General features: G+C 45.4%; 1 protein-coding gene across 1 annotated transcript in view; it reads right to left on the bottom strand.

Moving 5' to 3' along the window:
- CDH13 (cadherin 13) overlaps positions 1-15,884 on the bottom strand; it is a 1,030,117-nt gene that overhangs the window by 247,475 nt on the left and 766,758 nt on the right. Inside the window, exon 7 of the mRNA XM_061172291.1 lies at positions 1,855-2,033. Coding sequence (XP_061028274.1) covers positions 1,855-2,033 — 179 coding nt within the window. The remainder of the gene's footprint in view (positions 1-1,854; positions 2,034-15,884) is intronic.

The raw sequence follows: 15,884 nt of genomic DNA on the forward strand, positions 1-15,884 counted from the left end.
CATTTTAATTTCAAGGATGTCAATTAAAATTTAAATAACCATATGTGACTAGCGGTTACTGCATCAGGTCTAGACCAAGAGGAAGGGGATATTCTTGTTGGTTTTTTTCTTGCAGGGGGCGGGGCACGCGGCATGTGGGATCTTAGTTCCGTGACCAGGGATCGAACCTGTGCCCCCTGCATTGGAAGGTGAAGTCTTAACCGCTGGACCGCCAGGGAAGTCTGATGGAAGGGGATATTCTTTAAAGAGACAGATGACAGTGTAAAGGAGCATGTGGCAAATGCCATGTGAGGGCTGCAGGTCAGAGCAGTCAGAGACTGGAGGAGGAAGAAGCCTGTGGAAGACTCAGATGTGGAGCACCGCTTCCTAGATGGGGCGGACCTAACCCAGAATCTTGTGAAGAGCTACGGCGAGGAAAACAGAAAGGAGAGGAGAAGGCATTTCTCACCCAGGAATTTTTTAAATCAAAGACACAGAGGGGAAAATGCACAGGACTGTGAGGGAAACTCAGCGCTCGTCCTGGGGCAGATGGTGCTTGCAGAAGGTGAAGGGTGACTGCCAGGGGCCACGCCCATGGAACGATGTCCTGCTGGGAACAAGGGATCCCAGGATGGGGGCAGATCTGGGGGGGTGATGGAGGCGGAGAGTCCTCAAGTGGGTTGACATGCTGTGTGAAGGGCCAAGAGGCTCTCCTATGGAAGGTAGCCTGTGGGGAATGACAGGGTGGCCCTGGAACTTGGGAAATAGGCCAGGGCCAGCGCACAAATGTAGGGGGATGTAAGTGGGCCAGGAACACATGCCCTCCTAAGTGCGACAGCTGCTACCAGCTCCACCTGACTGTCACAAGTGGTCTGACCCATCGTCCACATGTGGAAATTGGGGCCCCGATTTCCAGAATTTCTGATTTTCAGAAAGGCTGGAAATTGGAATTTAAAAAAATATGAAATCAAAATATTTGGATATGGTGACTAATGTGAAACTTTAAAACACCCTGGGGCAAACCAAACAGCAGGCATGTGGGCTGACTGAGGTCCACGGGGCACCCGTCTGTGACACGTGACCTGGAAGATGGGTGAGGTTCCACAGAGATGGCCTTGCAGGACAAGAGCAGAGACTGAGGGGAGAGAAAGGCTCGGGCGGAAACACTGGCGCAGGCCGCAGAAGGTCTGAGAAAGAAGTAAGCCAAAGCCACCTGACTCTGTGACAAGGAGGAGAGTGTCAGTGATCTGGGACAGTCACTTCCCTCCCCCTTCCTTCCCCCCTCCCTCCCCCACCCTCCTGGCAGACAGGTGAGGCAGGCAGAGCCCACAGTCGCTGGGGCCTCAAGAGTAAGTGGTCGGTGATGTATGGTTCCCGGGGGGTAAGGGCAGGGGGGAGGGATACGTTGGGAGACTGGGAGTGACACGTACACACCACTATATATAAAATAGATAACTAATAAGGACCTGCTGTACAGCACAGGGAACTCTGCAATGACCTATATGGGAAAAGAATCTGAAAAAGAGTGGATACATGTATATGTATGACTGATTCACTTTGCTGTGCACCTGAAACTAAATCAACTATACTCCAATAAAAATTAAAAAAAAAAAAAAGAGTAAGTGGTCAGTGAGGAAACAGGCATCGAGTTGAATGAATGCAAATAACCGCAAAGGACATGGCTTTTCCAGTGTGTGTTTTCTGGGGTCACATAACATCCCATCACCCTTGACAGATTTTCCCCAATCCAACCATGTGTAAATATCTCATTTCCGCTGCTACGTCAAGTGCCGCTGACGGAAGCCCCACATCTTCCCTCATGTGAAAGCCACGTTCAATTCTCATGAAAAAGAAGTTGTGTGCTTTTCAGCTCACCTCCCGGTCCAGCAGTGCAGGTGACACGACGGTGACAATGTCTCCTTTCTCAGGATCGATGTAGAACATGTTGGGAGAGGGCTTGTCAGGCGTCTGCTGACGGATATTATACCTCAGGAGGGCATTATCCGTGGCCGGGTCGTCCGCGTCAAAGGCTGTCATCCGCATCACCGTGGTCCCTGAGGGGGCAGGAGCAGGAGATGGTCACTTGGGGGACAGCGATGGGCCGAGCCCCTCCCCGCACCTGGGCAATGGCAGTGGAGTGATGTGTCGATCACTTTCCAAATTAAAAAAGCAAAACCTTTCCCTGGCTCCGTTAGGTTTTAGCTTTCCTTCCGCCCTCCCTCTCTCCTCCATCACGTTAAAAGACCTGAAATAAAGAAATCTTTGCTGTTCAGCAGATTGACAGCTTAATTTTTCCTTCTCCTGATATGCTGTTTATTTCCACGGGCTTTCATTTCATTGTGGATGTGGCTCTGTGACAATGGCCTTCATTTTAAAATCTCTTATTGAATGCCTACCACGTGGGGGGCCCTGGGCTGGGTGTCGGGGAAATAGAGGTGCCAAAAAGTCACATTCCCTGGGGTCCGGCAGGTCAGCGCTAAGCAGGAGAGAGAGCGTTTGAAAGTAATAAAGGATTCACAGTGCACTGAGAGAGGGTGATGTGAATACGGATGAGAAGAGCCTCATCTAACCAGGGGCTCAGGAAAGGTCGCTGGTGCAGGTGGGTGAGTAGGTGTAAGCGAGGGGAAGGAGGGGTGCCTCAAAGGGAAAGGTACTGCGGTTAATTCCGGTTACAGGGAATGGGCGCGGATGTTACTTGAGCACGCTCTGTGCGCAGCCGCAATGCTGACACTTTAGAGACGAAGATGGTATAAAGACGAAAGTGACGGGGACTGTTCGATTATAACACGGTTGAGAAGGGTGCCGGATACCGGTCTCGCTCACACACAGCTGATATGAAGGGCGACTGGCATTAGGTGCTTTGGAAGACAACTGGATAGCAACTAGTAAAAAAAAAAAAATGCATTCACTCTCTTGGCATTTACCCTCAAGAAACACTTGCACTTGTCGACAAGGGGTTTTGGCGGGGATGTTTACGGAGGATCCAAGAAACATTTGGAAAGAACCTAACCATCCAACAACAGAGGAATTGCTAAAATGATGTTACCCCTACACTGTGAAATATTTTGCAGCACTTAGAAAAGGTTGTACATCTAATGTGCTCTAACATGGAAGGCTCTCCAAAACTGAAAAATATCAAGTTGGAAAATGTTATCCATAGTATAACATCATTTTTATGAACCTATTTGCACACAGAAAATTCCACAAACTTTATGCATATATTTTTCAGGTACAGTTTATGTCCATACGTGGATAGAAGAAGGTCTATAAGGGTGAACTTCACACTGGCTTTGGTGGTTAAACCTGGGAAAGGAGAGAGGGCACTGGGATTAATGGTGATGCAGGGATGAGGGAAGATGTTGGCCGATCTGTAATGGTTTGATCATTTTCACAAGGAGCATGTATTATTTTGTGATTAAAATTTAATTTAAAGGGATCATAATTATAAACACCAATAGAAGCACGGTCTAGAGTGGAATCTGGCACATTTACCTGCTGGTCTTGACAACTGGGAGCCACCATATTTGGCTCAGGGTGACCTGCCCAACTATAATTTTTCACTGTAGTTTACTCTTCTGTGAATGTAGGGCCCCATCTTCTGATTCTGAATCCTGAGCCCACAACATGTGAGCTAATGGGTAAGAGATGGAAGCAGTAGACCTATCGCCTCATTCATATACAGAATATTCATATACAGAAACTATTCAAGCTTAAAGGAAACATAGAGTTCATCTAGTTCAGTCACCATCCCGGTATTCCTTTCCCTTTTATAACAGTGCTTCTCAAGCCATCAAAGCCAGTTTATTTTTTCCCATAATCAGAATCAGATTATCAGCCATTAGGTCCGAATGATCAGGCAAACGGATCTGATCATCCTAAAGTAAGATCTATCTGTTAAATAGTCTCAGTTCATCTCACCAACTTGCTAAATAGTCTCAGTTAATTTCACCAATGTTGCCATTAAACCAGACGCATCCAGACACATCTTCTACTCTGTGTTGTGTCTTTGCCCTTCTTTGCTTCTTTGTGAAACTGTCACAGGGCAGGCCTCATGGCAGTGTCAGAACAGAAAGCTCTTGGCACATGCAGCCCACTCCCTCGCCCCTCGCCTTTGGAAGAGGTCAGCAAGCCATGTGGTTCCCGTGCTGTTTCTCAATGAGCTGCACTGTGCAATCAGGGTTCTTTCTCTGCCCAGTGGGCCAGGCAGCCGCTGCCAGTCTGTCAGCGTTCGTGTCAAGGGTACACTCGTTTGCCTTCCTGGTCTAGGAAAACAGGCCCACTTGGGGGTCTCTGTCAGAAATGAAAGGCGACTTCCGGGCCCACATCTCACCCCGGGCCATGCTAAGTGAGCTCCATGTGCGCAAAGACCTGGAAGGAGGCCTCCACACCACGGATGCCACAGGAAAGAGTCCTCAGCTAAGTACCTGTGACCTGGTGCCCTGCACTTTGTTAGTGTCTAATGAATGCTTGACTGATGGAATCTGTGCCCTATTTAATATGCCTTTACTTGAAGTCAGAAACGAGCAGGCAAAAGAATGTATAAAAAAAATGAAGCCATCATGGTTTGTGATTGTCATGGCTTCAGAGGAAGGAAAAAAAGACCTCTCAGGGTGATGAATTTTTAGTTTTCACCAGGACATTCATTGATAATGTCTTTTTTGATATTATTTTTTACAGATTTGATAATATGGGATGATAAAAAGTTATCCTGGAATATTCCCAAGGTTACATAGAAGATGTTTTTTATTTTAATGAATTGTTAGGGAGCAAGTGAACTTGGTCTTAAGCCCTGCCTTTGTCTTTACCCTGCTGTGAATACACACCTGGATTTACTTCTGAGGCCCACTTCTGTGGACAATGAGATTGCTTAAGTCATCTAAATAGGTTTGTAGCATTGAAGAAAACGACCTTGGGGTAACATCTAGGTTCAGGTCTTAACTAACTGTGTGAACTTGAGCAAGTTACTCAACCCTCCTTGAACCTCAGTTTCCCTATATGCCCCCTCATAACGTTAGGACATTAGTGACACTTTTCTCTGTGGTGACTGTAAGGACTTGACGGGACAATACATTTAATAACTTGGTGCAGGTGCCTGGTACGTTAGAGTTCTGAGGAGGACGCCTTTTATCATCGTCCTGTCCTGGGTTCTGAGCCCATTATGGCGGTGCAGGCAATGACCTCCGACGAAGGAGCTCAGAAGTAAGTTGTCTGTAGAAACTGGCACCTGCTATGGCAGGAGTCCCGGTGCCCATCATCTCAGAGTTGCCCTGCCTTACCCTCTCCCTCCCGCCTTGTCCACAGTCTTAGTTTATAGATTTGGGTTTCTACTGTGGAGATCACAAATCTACGATAACACATACACATGCGTGTGCATGCACGCACGCATACACGCACACGCACACACTCACACACACATTCTGGAGCCGCCACTGCTTCTCCATACGGTCCTCTAGCCCTTCTCTAGGATCAAGGCTCTATCCCGAGTCCCGGTACATCTGATGTGCCCGACACCCTGTTCTCGTCTACTCCTCCTCTTGGGGCTGGATCATGATTTTCATACTTCCAGGTTCTGCAATGGCTGGATAAGCCTCCTAAATCAGCATTTCCTAAATTGTTTCCAAGGGACCCTGCTTCCATGGGTTCATCAGAGAAACACATTTGGGAAATATGCAGAAAGCACAGTGGAGCAGGTTTCCCTCTTGGAGAACTTCCTAGCTTCCTTAATAAGCAAATGCATATTGTAAATCTCCAAGAGAAAACAGAATCTGTAGCATTTCCTAAACTTCCCTGTTGATGGAACCTCTTCATTTTAAGAACTTCTTTATGTGACGGGTCACATGGTCCTAAATTTTGCCCTTGGGGGACACAGATTGTGTTCTATTCATATTTATAAGCTTGGTAGCTATCACTCAATAGGTCCTCTGTCCATGTTCTTTGGGTAGAATTGCATTCTTGCAACTCACCATAGCTTTGCCTTATTCCACAGTGACCGGAAGTCATGGATAACTCATTAGTGAGAAGATTGGACAGCACTGCCTGGACATTTTTCATAACCAGGCATGCTCCCCCACTACCTCTGAGCTCTTTCCTCCCCTAGAGGTCCTTGTTGGACCTGGGTTTAGCAGACATACACCAATTCCAAGTCCAGGGCTGATGTTCAGCATGTAGGCACCAGGACAGTTGTTCCAGGGCCTACGGATGGCCCCTATGCCTTAACCTTGCCCACGCCCACATGCTGGACTCTGAGAAGAAGGGCTCATTTATTTCCAGCAGCCCAGCGGCTTCTCATCTGTGCTTATCCTGTGCCTATGTGTGCTTCCTGATGGCAGAGAAATGATAATTATATGATAGACACACGTGTGGGTCCTCCATGTAGTACACTTCTGTCTTCTTCCCCATCACAATATTCTCCCATGTGTCAACATAAATGATCATCACTCTGTCACTCTCAGGGCTAGATGAACTAGCAGTGGTCCCTCCAAAGGAAAAGAATTACAGGCTGCTCGTTGAAAGCCTCAAGTCAGGCAGTCATTTTCTTTTGTCGAAGGACATGGCTGCCAATGTGATAGGCTGATAAACGATTAGGAGAGTTTTGTCTTGGCCAGTAGCCCCTTCCTCTTGGCTGTGTTTCTCTGATTAAAGACATGTGCCGCCTGGTGTCATGACCTTGAAGCCGGTGTCTGAAGTTCCGCTTCCTTGTGATTTCAGGCACGGTCACACCCTTGAGAAGTGGAGTGCAGCTCTGAAGGTGAGGGGCTGTTTTCAACCTCCAGGTAAGGTCAGCCAGCCTCAAGAGTGGGAGACTCCAAAAGAGCTCGCTCTGTGCCACAGGTGGCAAAATTCTACTGTTCTTGACATTTCCTTGTCTTCATCCCCAAACACTTCCTTCACATGATCAAAAGTGTCAGACTCCTTTTTTAAAAAATGATATTCCTATAAGTGAATAATATATTGAGACATGGACATGGACATTCACGTCTGTATTTGGCAGTGAATACACTTCGATAGCACAGTCGAAGCAACTGTATGCTTTCCAGGGGGATGCAAAACATAAAAACCGATATGATCAGAGACGGCAGGCATCACTAAGTGAGCTCCTTAGATGTGACAAAATGTCACGTCATCAGAAAGCATCCAACTCATGAGAGGAGGTAGGGCATTCTAGCCCCACCCAAACATCTATCTCTGTGACTAAATTGTCTCAGGGATGTGCCTCAGAGGTTACTTTTAAAAGAGAACATGGCCACAGATCTGGCACAGCATAACCCACTCCTTCGTGTTTATTCCCATGTCAGAAGGAAAGCCCTTAGACTCTAGGCACCTTGACTTGTTTAGCTGGGTGGGAGGGACAGAGAAGTATCACGGAGTATGTCTAGTTGGACTGACACTGATTTGAAACTAAATTTCTGTTGGAGTCCTTCAGGTTGAAGGGGTTCTGGGCATCCTGATTCCAAACGCCCAATCAGCCTTCTAGATGTGGGATGACAAACCAGCCAGTGAGCCCGGGGCTGAGGGCATTCCAGGACAGACCTGGGCAAACCAGAACAAGTGTGTCACCCTATAGGCCAAGTTCTACTGTCAGATACAGACATATCTCATGGTCACGACTGTCAGAGTACAAACATGAAAATCCCTGCCAATGTGACATCAGTGGCCTGGGACGTGCAACTCCCCACTGGTCAACCAGTCTGGGACTGCTTTCTGACCACACACGTGGACACAACCCAGCTCTCTCCTAACAGTTCTTAACGGTGAGAAGAGAACCAGGTGAACAAATGCAGGAAGAGGGCTTCCCTGGTGGCGCAGTGGTTGAGAATCTGCCTGCCAATGCAGGGGACACGGGTTCGAGCCCTGGTCTGGGAAGATCCCACATGCCGCGGAGCAACTAGGCCCGTGAGCCACAACTACTGAGCCTGCACGTCTAGAGCTTGTGCTCCGCAACAAGAGAGGCCACGACAGTGAGAGGCCCGTGCTCCGCGATGAAGAGTGGCCCCCGCTCGCCGCAACTAGAGAAAGCCCTTGCACAGAAACGAAGACCCAACACAGCCAAAATAAATAAATAAATAAATAAATAGCGTTCCCTTTAAAAAAAAAAAAAAAGAGTAAACAAATGCAGGAAGAACAGTGTTAGAGGCAATGCTGAGGATGTGGGCTGTCTACTTTCAAATCCCGCCACACCAGGAACCATCTGGATATCCTCGGGCAAATTCTTTTACTTTGTGGAACCTCAACTTTCTCACTTACAAAAGAGCATCTCCCTTAACTGGCTATTGTGGCGTTGAATGAAATAATGCAGTGTTTCTCAACCTTTATTTTTTCATGATCACTAATATCTAATAAGACACCAAGAGTCTTTTTAGATATTTTTTTCCTACCTGTCATCCCCTGCCATGGATATCTATGATGGCCCTTTGAGGACCACAAACCACTGTAATATCTCATGTTTTTAATGTCCCCCCAAGCACCAATTTTTTCCCTCTTGGAGGTGATAATGTCCCCAATGAGAATGTATAAATTAAGAAATATAAAGTCCAGTGCCTGGGCAGTGATAAATGTAAGTGTGAGATGTAAGTTTTATTTACTGTTTTTTATTTTTAAAATTTTTAAAATTTTTAATTTTTTTGTAAGTTTTATTGATATTTTTGTTGACTGCTGCAATTTGCAACTCAGTTCTGGCGGGGGGGCCTCATTGCCATGACGATGGTGATGGGCCAAATGTCTCATGGGACCCAACCACATAGACTGCAACTCATACTAGTTCTGGGACTCACACCCAGGATCTATAGAAGCAGAGATTAATTAAAATCTCATAAGGAAACAATCCCTCTCTTCCCTTAGATAAGCCTAGAAACTTCTGTTGAGCGCATGCATGCATGACTCATCTTCCTCTGATCTTGTCAATGTTTCCGTGTACACAGGAATTAATAGGGAAACTGTCAAAGATTAGTTGACAGAAGATACCAAACCAATCTGATAGGTATCCAGAGGCAGCCTGCACTCTGCAGTGCATGCATTCCTGAAAAGGCACCCATGGAATGAATCGTAAATAATGTCTTATTTCCCCATTGACCTACATTAGCATTTCAGACCTGCTTTATCTTCATTTGAGGGGATGTCCAATCAGAAGCTGCTCCTCATAATTCACTTTAACTTTTTCTGCTTATCTCCAAAACACTCTGCTAGCAGGTGGGGTGGGGGAAGGAGGTGGGCTGTCTGCTGTGGGTGAGGAGACTCTTAAAGCCCTGCCCGATACTCCGCCCGCGGAGAGAGAAGAGGTGCTCTGACTCTGACTTTGGTGGGGAGAGAAGGGGGAAAGCAGGTTAGATCCAAGGCCAAGGCCAAGGCCAAGCTGGGAGATTCAGCTTTGTCACCATTTCTCCTTTGGGGGGCCTGACCCTCTGTTCCCCAGTTATCTAGGGGTTGTCATTTATCAGCACAAAGACACACTCGCAGTTTTCATTTGGTGGTCAGGCTGTGCATTAGACCTAAAAAGTTCTTGGTAATGTGAGTTTTGATGAAGATGCCAATGACCTTTGGCCTCTCTTTTGACAGCAGCCCAGACACGTTGGCCCTGAGGGTGCGGCTCTCCGGCCCCATTCCCAGAGTGGGGTCATGGGAGCTGGGCCAGGAGTGAGAAGCTCAAATGTCCACCCAGTGCCCACACGGTCACTTACATGAGTAAAGTGATTTTGATACAGTTGGGAGAGGTAGTGGCTAACTAGAGGGTATATGTCCGCCAAAGGGGCAGCTACCTTTTAGTTCAGGGTAAGTGCTGCATTTCTGAAATGCAAGTCTGGAGAAGCCAGACCTTTTGACTTTTCAAGACAAGGTGGGAATTTGGATTTTCATATAAACTGTCAAAATATTTACATGTTGGACACTAGTTCAAATGTAAAAAACAAAAAAGATCACTGAGTGGGACTAAGAAAGCCAAACAAAAACAGATCATGGCAGGCTTAGTCCCAGGCTCACCGGTTTTCAACCTTTGATCTTGACCGTAGGTAGAGGCAATTCTTTCCCCCAAAGACAATAACTAAATATTGTTACTATATCCTCTGGTCATAGATTACAGTGTAAGAAAATGGCATATCCACTATAAAGAGTTCACCCTTCTTCCTTCCACCTCCCTTTTGGAACAGGGAAGTTCCCCTATGTGGCCCCGGCCCCAGCCAAGTGGGAGGCAGTAGAGACACAACGATACAAACATGTGATGCGTGTGTCATGTGCTAACTTATTTGATCCTATAGTAACTCCAGGAGGTATGTCATATTGTTAAACCCATTGTACGGGTGAGGAAACAAAGACTGAAAAGGCCAAGAAGTCACCCCGTGAGCCAGGATTTGAACCCTGCTTTACTAAAGAGACTGCAGCTCAGACTGTGAGTTGCTACCCAGCATCCATTCTTCCTTGCTTCCTTAGTAACATAACTCTGATTTTAGCTGGCCACATTGCTGACTAGGTGAGATGCTAGATGCCCCAGCTTCTCTGCCAGCTACTGTGGCCACCGACTAAGGTTTAGACAATGAGATATAATTAGAAGTAAAGTGTGTGAGACTCCTGGGAAGGTTCCTTAAAGGGGCCTCATCCAGAATGTGTGTGCTTTTGTAACACCCTCTCTCCTCACTTCCTGATGCCTGGGATGCAGATGTGATGACTATAGCTTCAGCAGCCATTGTGGACCATGAGGTGGCCCTTCAAATAAAAGCCACGTGATAGAAAGGTAGAGCAGAAAGACAGAAAAAATATGAGTCCCTGAGTCTCTTATGACCATGGAGTTTCAAGGAAAGCTTGGAATTCCTCCCTTTGGCTTTGTTTACATGAACAAGAAATAAATGAAAGAAAGGTGAAAGCCCATCTTGTTTAAGCCATCATCATTTTGAGTTTGCTATTTCATGTGGTCACAACTAATGTTCTCTGAAAAAGGAGAAAGTAAAGATTGAAGAAAATAAACACATTTTATTAAATAGTTTTACTCTAGAAAGTAAATTTTGTTGCTTTAGCCTAGAGCTAGAGGGCACTAATTTAGACAAGTGTAGAAACATCTCGTCACAATTGGTAGGTATTTTCAAATATTCGAACTGATTTCCACTCACCTAAATCATCTTGAATCCAGAGATAATCTTTCTATCAGGTGGTAAGACTATCCTATTAGTAGCCCCCAGCAAATCATAACTTTGTATTGTCCCTTCCACCTGGACTGTGTGTTTAGCCATCTGACATTCTCTGGCCAATGGGACACATGGAAACATACAAACAGAGGTTTGGAAGTACTTGTTCACAAGAGCTTGTCCTCCTGGAAAGCAGCTGCCATCTAAAGATATCTGGGCTCTCCTGCTGGAGGGGCCACATGTCTGGAAACTGATGCTCCCTGGCCGACACCCCTAAATACCCATCAGACATGGAAGTTGAGGCCATCTTGGAACATTCAGCTCCAGTTGAGCTTCTACGTGACAGCAGCCACATGGCCAACCTCAGGCAGGACCAGCAAGAGAACCGCCCCACTGAACCCATCCCAACTTGCAAAATAATGAACAACGAAATGGCTGTTGTTTTAAGTCACTAAGTTTTGGTGTGTATCATTATACAGCAATAGATAACAGGTAAAGGAGTGTAAGTAGATTAAGCTTCACATAGAAGCTAGAAAATATTGTATAATTTAAAAAATAGTGTGGAAGTTGCCATTTTAACTAACCAAATAGCACACCATATTTAAGGGATGGACCAAACTAAAAAGGGACAGGTACAGGCAAAAAACTGATGAGAATAAAACGCAACCCGTTTCCCAAATGTTGGGCTTTTGGGGCTACCAATGACATCACCATAAATCACTGCAATATGTTGACCGCTGAGCGTGGTGGTTGCCTAATGGATATTCTCCGTTAAAGCACTGAATCAAACTGTCACAAAGTACATACTTTCAACGCAGGTTTGAGATGAGTAAGTACCTTCAAATAAGAAGACAACTCTGTTCTTAAAAGTGAGAACACCTTCAATTTTGAGATAGTCGCCCATTTCCTTTAATAGCAGCCAGGAGTGCCTCTGTGTAGCTGCAATTACCACAGGCTTGATTTGAAATGCGATCGACTTCTCCTCTCAAATTTGCTCTCCCTCCTGGGAGCTAGTTGGTTTTTTAAATACAAATTGACAGTCAAATATGTAATAAGTTATGACAAGTTGAGCAATGGCTGTCCCCCATCTGTTTTCAAAGGTTGTTTATTTTTATAGCGATAAAGAGATGGTGGCGACAGAACCACTTTATGATTATTTCAATTCTTCCGTGGCGCCTGCTAATCGTTCAATCTCCACAGTGTCTTTGCCCTACTTCTCTGGTGGGCTGTTGTTTGAGCTGCAGCGGGCCAGATGTCAGGAAAAATAACTGTTTTTGAGATAGAAAGTAACACATGGTAAAACTGGGGTCCCTCCTGTCAGGATTCACTGTATTGCCCTAATTTCTTTGTTTCATCCAGCATTTTGAGGTAATGTTTTTCTCAAAACCTATTAAAAATTCTATTTAATCTTTTTATCTATAATTCCTTTCTGTGCAGCTCTTTTAAAAGGATCCAGGAAACACTGCTGAATTAACTGATCTTGCCTAAAATACTTCAAAAAAGCATTTTTAAGTGGAATCTCTATCCCCAGTACTGGATTAGTACAAAGTAGCTGAAATTCTAGAACGTGAAAATATTTTTTCCATAAAACTGAAGAAAAAAAAACCCAAAAGGCAATTGTGGTGTATTTTTTGTTTGTTTGCTTAACCAATTTAAGAGATATTTAAAAAGCAATTCTAGTTCTCCTTAGAGCAGTGGTTTTCAATTGGGGGTGATTTTATCCCTCAGGGGACACTGGGGAATGTCTGGAGACATTTTGGGGTCGTCACAACCAGGGCAGGGTATGTGATGCTGGAACCTAGTGGGTCGAGGCCAGGGATACTGCTAAACACCCCACAATGCATAGAGCAGGCCCACCACAAAGAATTATGCAGCCCCAAATGCCAAAAGTGCCAAGGCTAAGAAACACCATCTTCGAGTTATTTATACCTGGGTCTCTAAAAGTAATGGCACTTTTAAAATCCCATACCCAAATAATTGAAACAATTTGCCTCTCTTTTGGAACTCTCTCTTGTAGATGTGAAGTTCACTGAGCACAGAGATACTATCTCTTCTGTATTTATTCCCCTCACAGTGGCTCAAATATTAGTACCACAGAATATGTAAATATACAGAGTATATAATGTTTAAGAACATGCTAATACTAGATGTAAACTATTATATATAGAATGGATACACAGCAAGGTCCTACTGTAGAGCACAGGGAACTAGATTCAACCTCCTGTGGTAAACCACAATGGAAAAGAATATGAAAAAGAACTTATGTATATGTATAACTGAATTGCTTTGCTGTACAGCAGAAATTAGCACAACATTGTATATCTACTTCAATAAAATAAATTTTTAAAAAAGAAGAACATGCTAATTCTAACATCATTTAGTTTTCCTGCTTTAATTTTATATAACTCAAAGCATGAAAATCTTCAAAGATAACAGGATAATGAGCTTTGTAAGAGTAGTAAGAGCTTCGTAAACATCTGTTGAATGCACGAGTGTATAAATAAATGAATAAGGTAAATGAACGAATGAATAAAGGATGAATATTTTTATTTGTTATCATCTTTCTTCTATTACAGCTTGAGGTAATGGTGAAGGTATAAGCAGAAACAGGTAAATTATTAATGCCTGACTTGCACTCAATATTAATTCCTAAGTAAAGTCTGAAGATAGGCCTATTGCCCCCATCATTTTAAGGGCAAAGGGGAGGCAGTTTTGCTATTTAAAATCATTGGTTTGTTATTTCAGTTTAGCCTATATTAGGCTGGGCTAAACTGAGATAACAAACCAATCCATGCGTCAGTGGCTTAACGCATAGGGTTAATTTCTCCCTCAGATTCAGCTCATATTGCGGCTCCCTTTCAAGGGGTTCCTTTCCCAGTTGTGATGTAGGGACCTAGACCCTGGCATCTTGTAGCCTTGCCACTGGGACACGTGGTTTCCTGACTGTTGTGGGAGAAGCAGAGAGCTGCAAAGCCACGCGCAGACTCATTGAGTGCTTCATCCAGAAACTGCGCAGATCACCACTACTGCCTGCAGTCTATGGCCAGGTTGGTGTCTCAGGCAAGCTCAAGAGCAGGGCCGGCGTCATGGGTGTGTGGCCTGTGTGGTCGGCTGGGGTGCTGTGTTCAGAAGGGTCCTGTGCTTGTTTTAATGCTCTGCTGTCACCCTCTTGACAGTCTTAACAATTGTTGAACAAGGGGACCCCCATTTTCATTCCACAAATTATGCAGCCTGTCCTGGTTAAGAGCCAGGAGCCAGACCTGCGAGAGGCCTGGGAAATGTACCAGAGGCAGCGAGACCCCCCTGGGTGCAGCGGGAAGCTCGGTCAGAGATCCTGTCAATCAGGCCATAACGCAGAGCCCTTTGTTTCCATCATTAGGGCTCCAGCGGTTACTGCTCATAAAACTCCTTGCTTCCCCAATGGTTTCATCCCTATTAGGCGGGAAGCATTACATAACAGCTCAAGAAGTCTAAACAGCGTTCGCGCTGGTACCGGCCTGCTCAACGCGACCTGCTCAGTGCTGGCTCCCGCCTCCCAGGCTCTGGGTTCTCTGCCCTGGGAGACTTGTGCAAGCTTCTTCTGGCTCCCAGCTCTTGAGCTGCTATCTTCCTGGCCTCTGCCTTGATTTCCTGGATCCTAGGCTGCCTTCTTCTTTTTAATAAGATACTTATGCTTGACAACCTGGGTCCCACCAGATGTGGGTCACACACCAGTATGAAATTAAAGGAATATGTGGAACTACGCCTTGCAACCCTGGCTGCTCATCTGAATCACCTGGGAAGATTTAAAAATACTCATAATGCCTGGAACTCACCCTCAGAAATTCTGAATCTACTGACCCGGCATGGAATCTGGAGAATGTGATCTTGGCAATAGATGGGGCCAGACAGATGGAGACTCTGACACTCTATTTATTGGCCATGTCATCTGGGCAATACATGCAAGTTCACACAGCCTCAGTTTCCTTACCTGTAAAATGGGCAGACACCTGAATGGGTGACATCACTCGCCCACCGACCAGGCTATCCAGTGGTCAGTGGCTGAGCCACAATGCCTTTTGTCTCACTCCACTCCAGCACAGGTCATGTTCCTTAGACATTTCAGATTACATTTTGCACGTGGAATAGTTAATTTTCAAGAACTCTCCCTGCAGACTGGCTACAGAACACCTTTGCTCTGACCCACTAGAGCTTGTCTGGGGCATCTCTGAGCCACGTCGGGAGCCCAAAGGACAAGCAGGGCCAGCAACCCGAGTTGTGGTGAAGAATAGATAGACGATTGATGCCCCCAGAACCGCACCTGTTAGGTGAATAACCTGCCTGAAGTCACAGGCATGATCAATGAGGGGCTCAAGGAGGTTTGCAGAGGGAGGAGGAGGGGGCTGGTGATTATTGCAGTAACAAGATAAAAATGAGGCAGGATGTGGAAATACGGCACATCCGAGACTCGAGACTCTGCCTTCAATGGGAAGAAAGTGCCGGCAAATTGCTGGTGGAGCTGTAATGTTGCTGATTTTGCAAACATGTGTTCTTCAACTTGATAAGTAAATACATATTGGGTACTATGGTGATGTTGCAAGCTGTTGTTTTATGGCTGGGAAGTCAGCTGCCTGTGATTTATGCGAGCAATAGAAGTATTTATAAAATAACACTGACTTAGAAGGAGTCATTTTATGAGTCTGGGGAATTGGATCTTTTATGAAGAATAAAACTTGATGAAGGAGCTTGATCAGGGTCACACAAATCTGAAATTAAACGCGCTTGGGATTGAAATCTAAGCGGGACCCCTCTGGATGT

Source organism: Eubalaena glacialis, chromosome 18 (genome assembly GCF_028564815.1).
Source record: "Eubalaena glacialis isolate mEubGla1 chromosome 18, mEubGla1.1.hap2.+ XY, whole genome shotgun sequence".
Lineage (NCBI taxonomy): Eukaryota > Metazoa > Chordata > Mammalia > Artiodactyla > Balaenidae > Eubalaena > Eubalaena glacialis.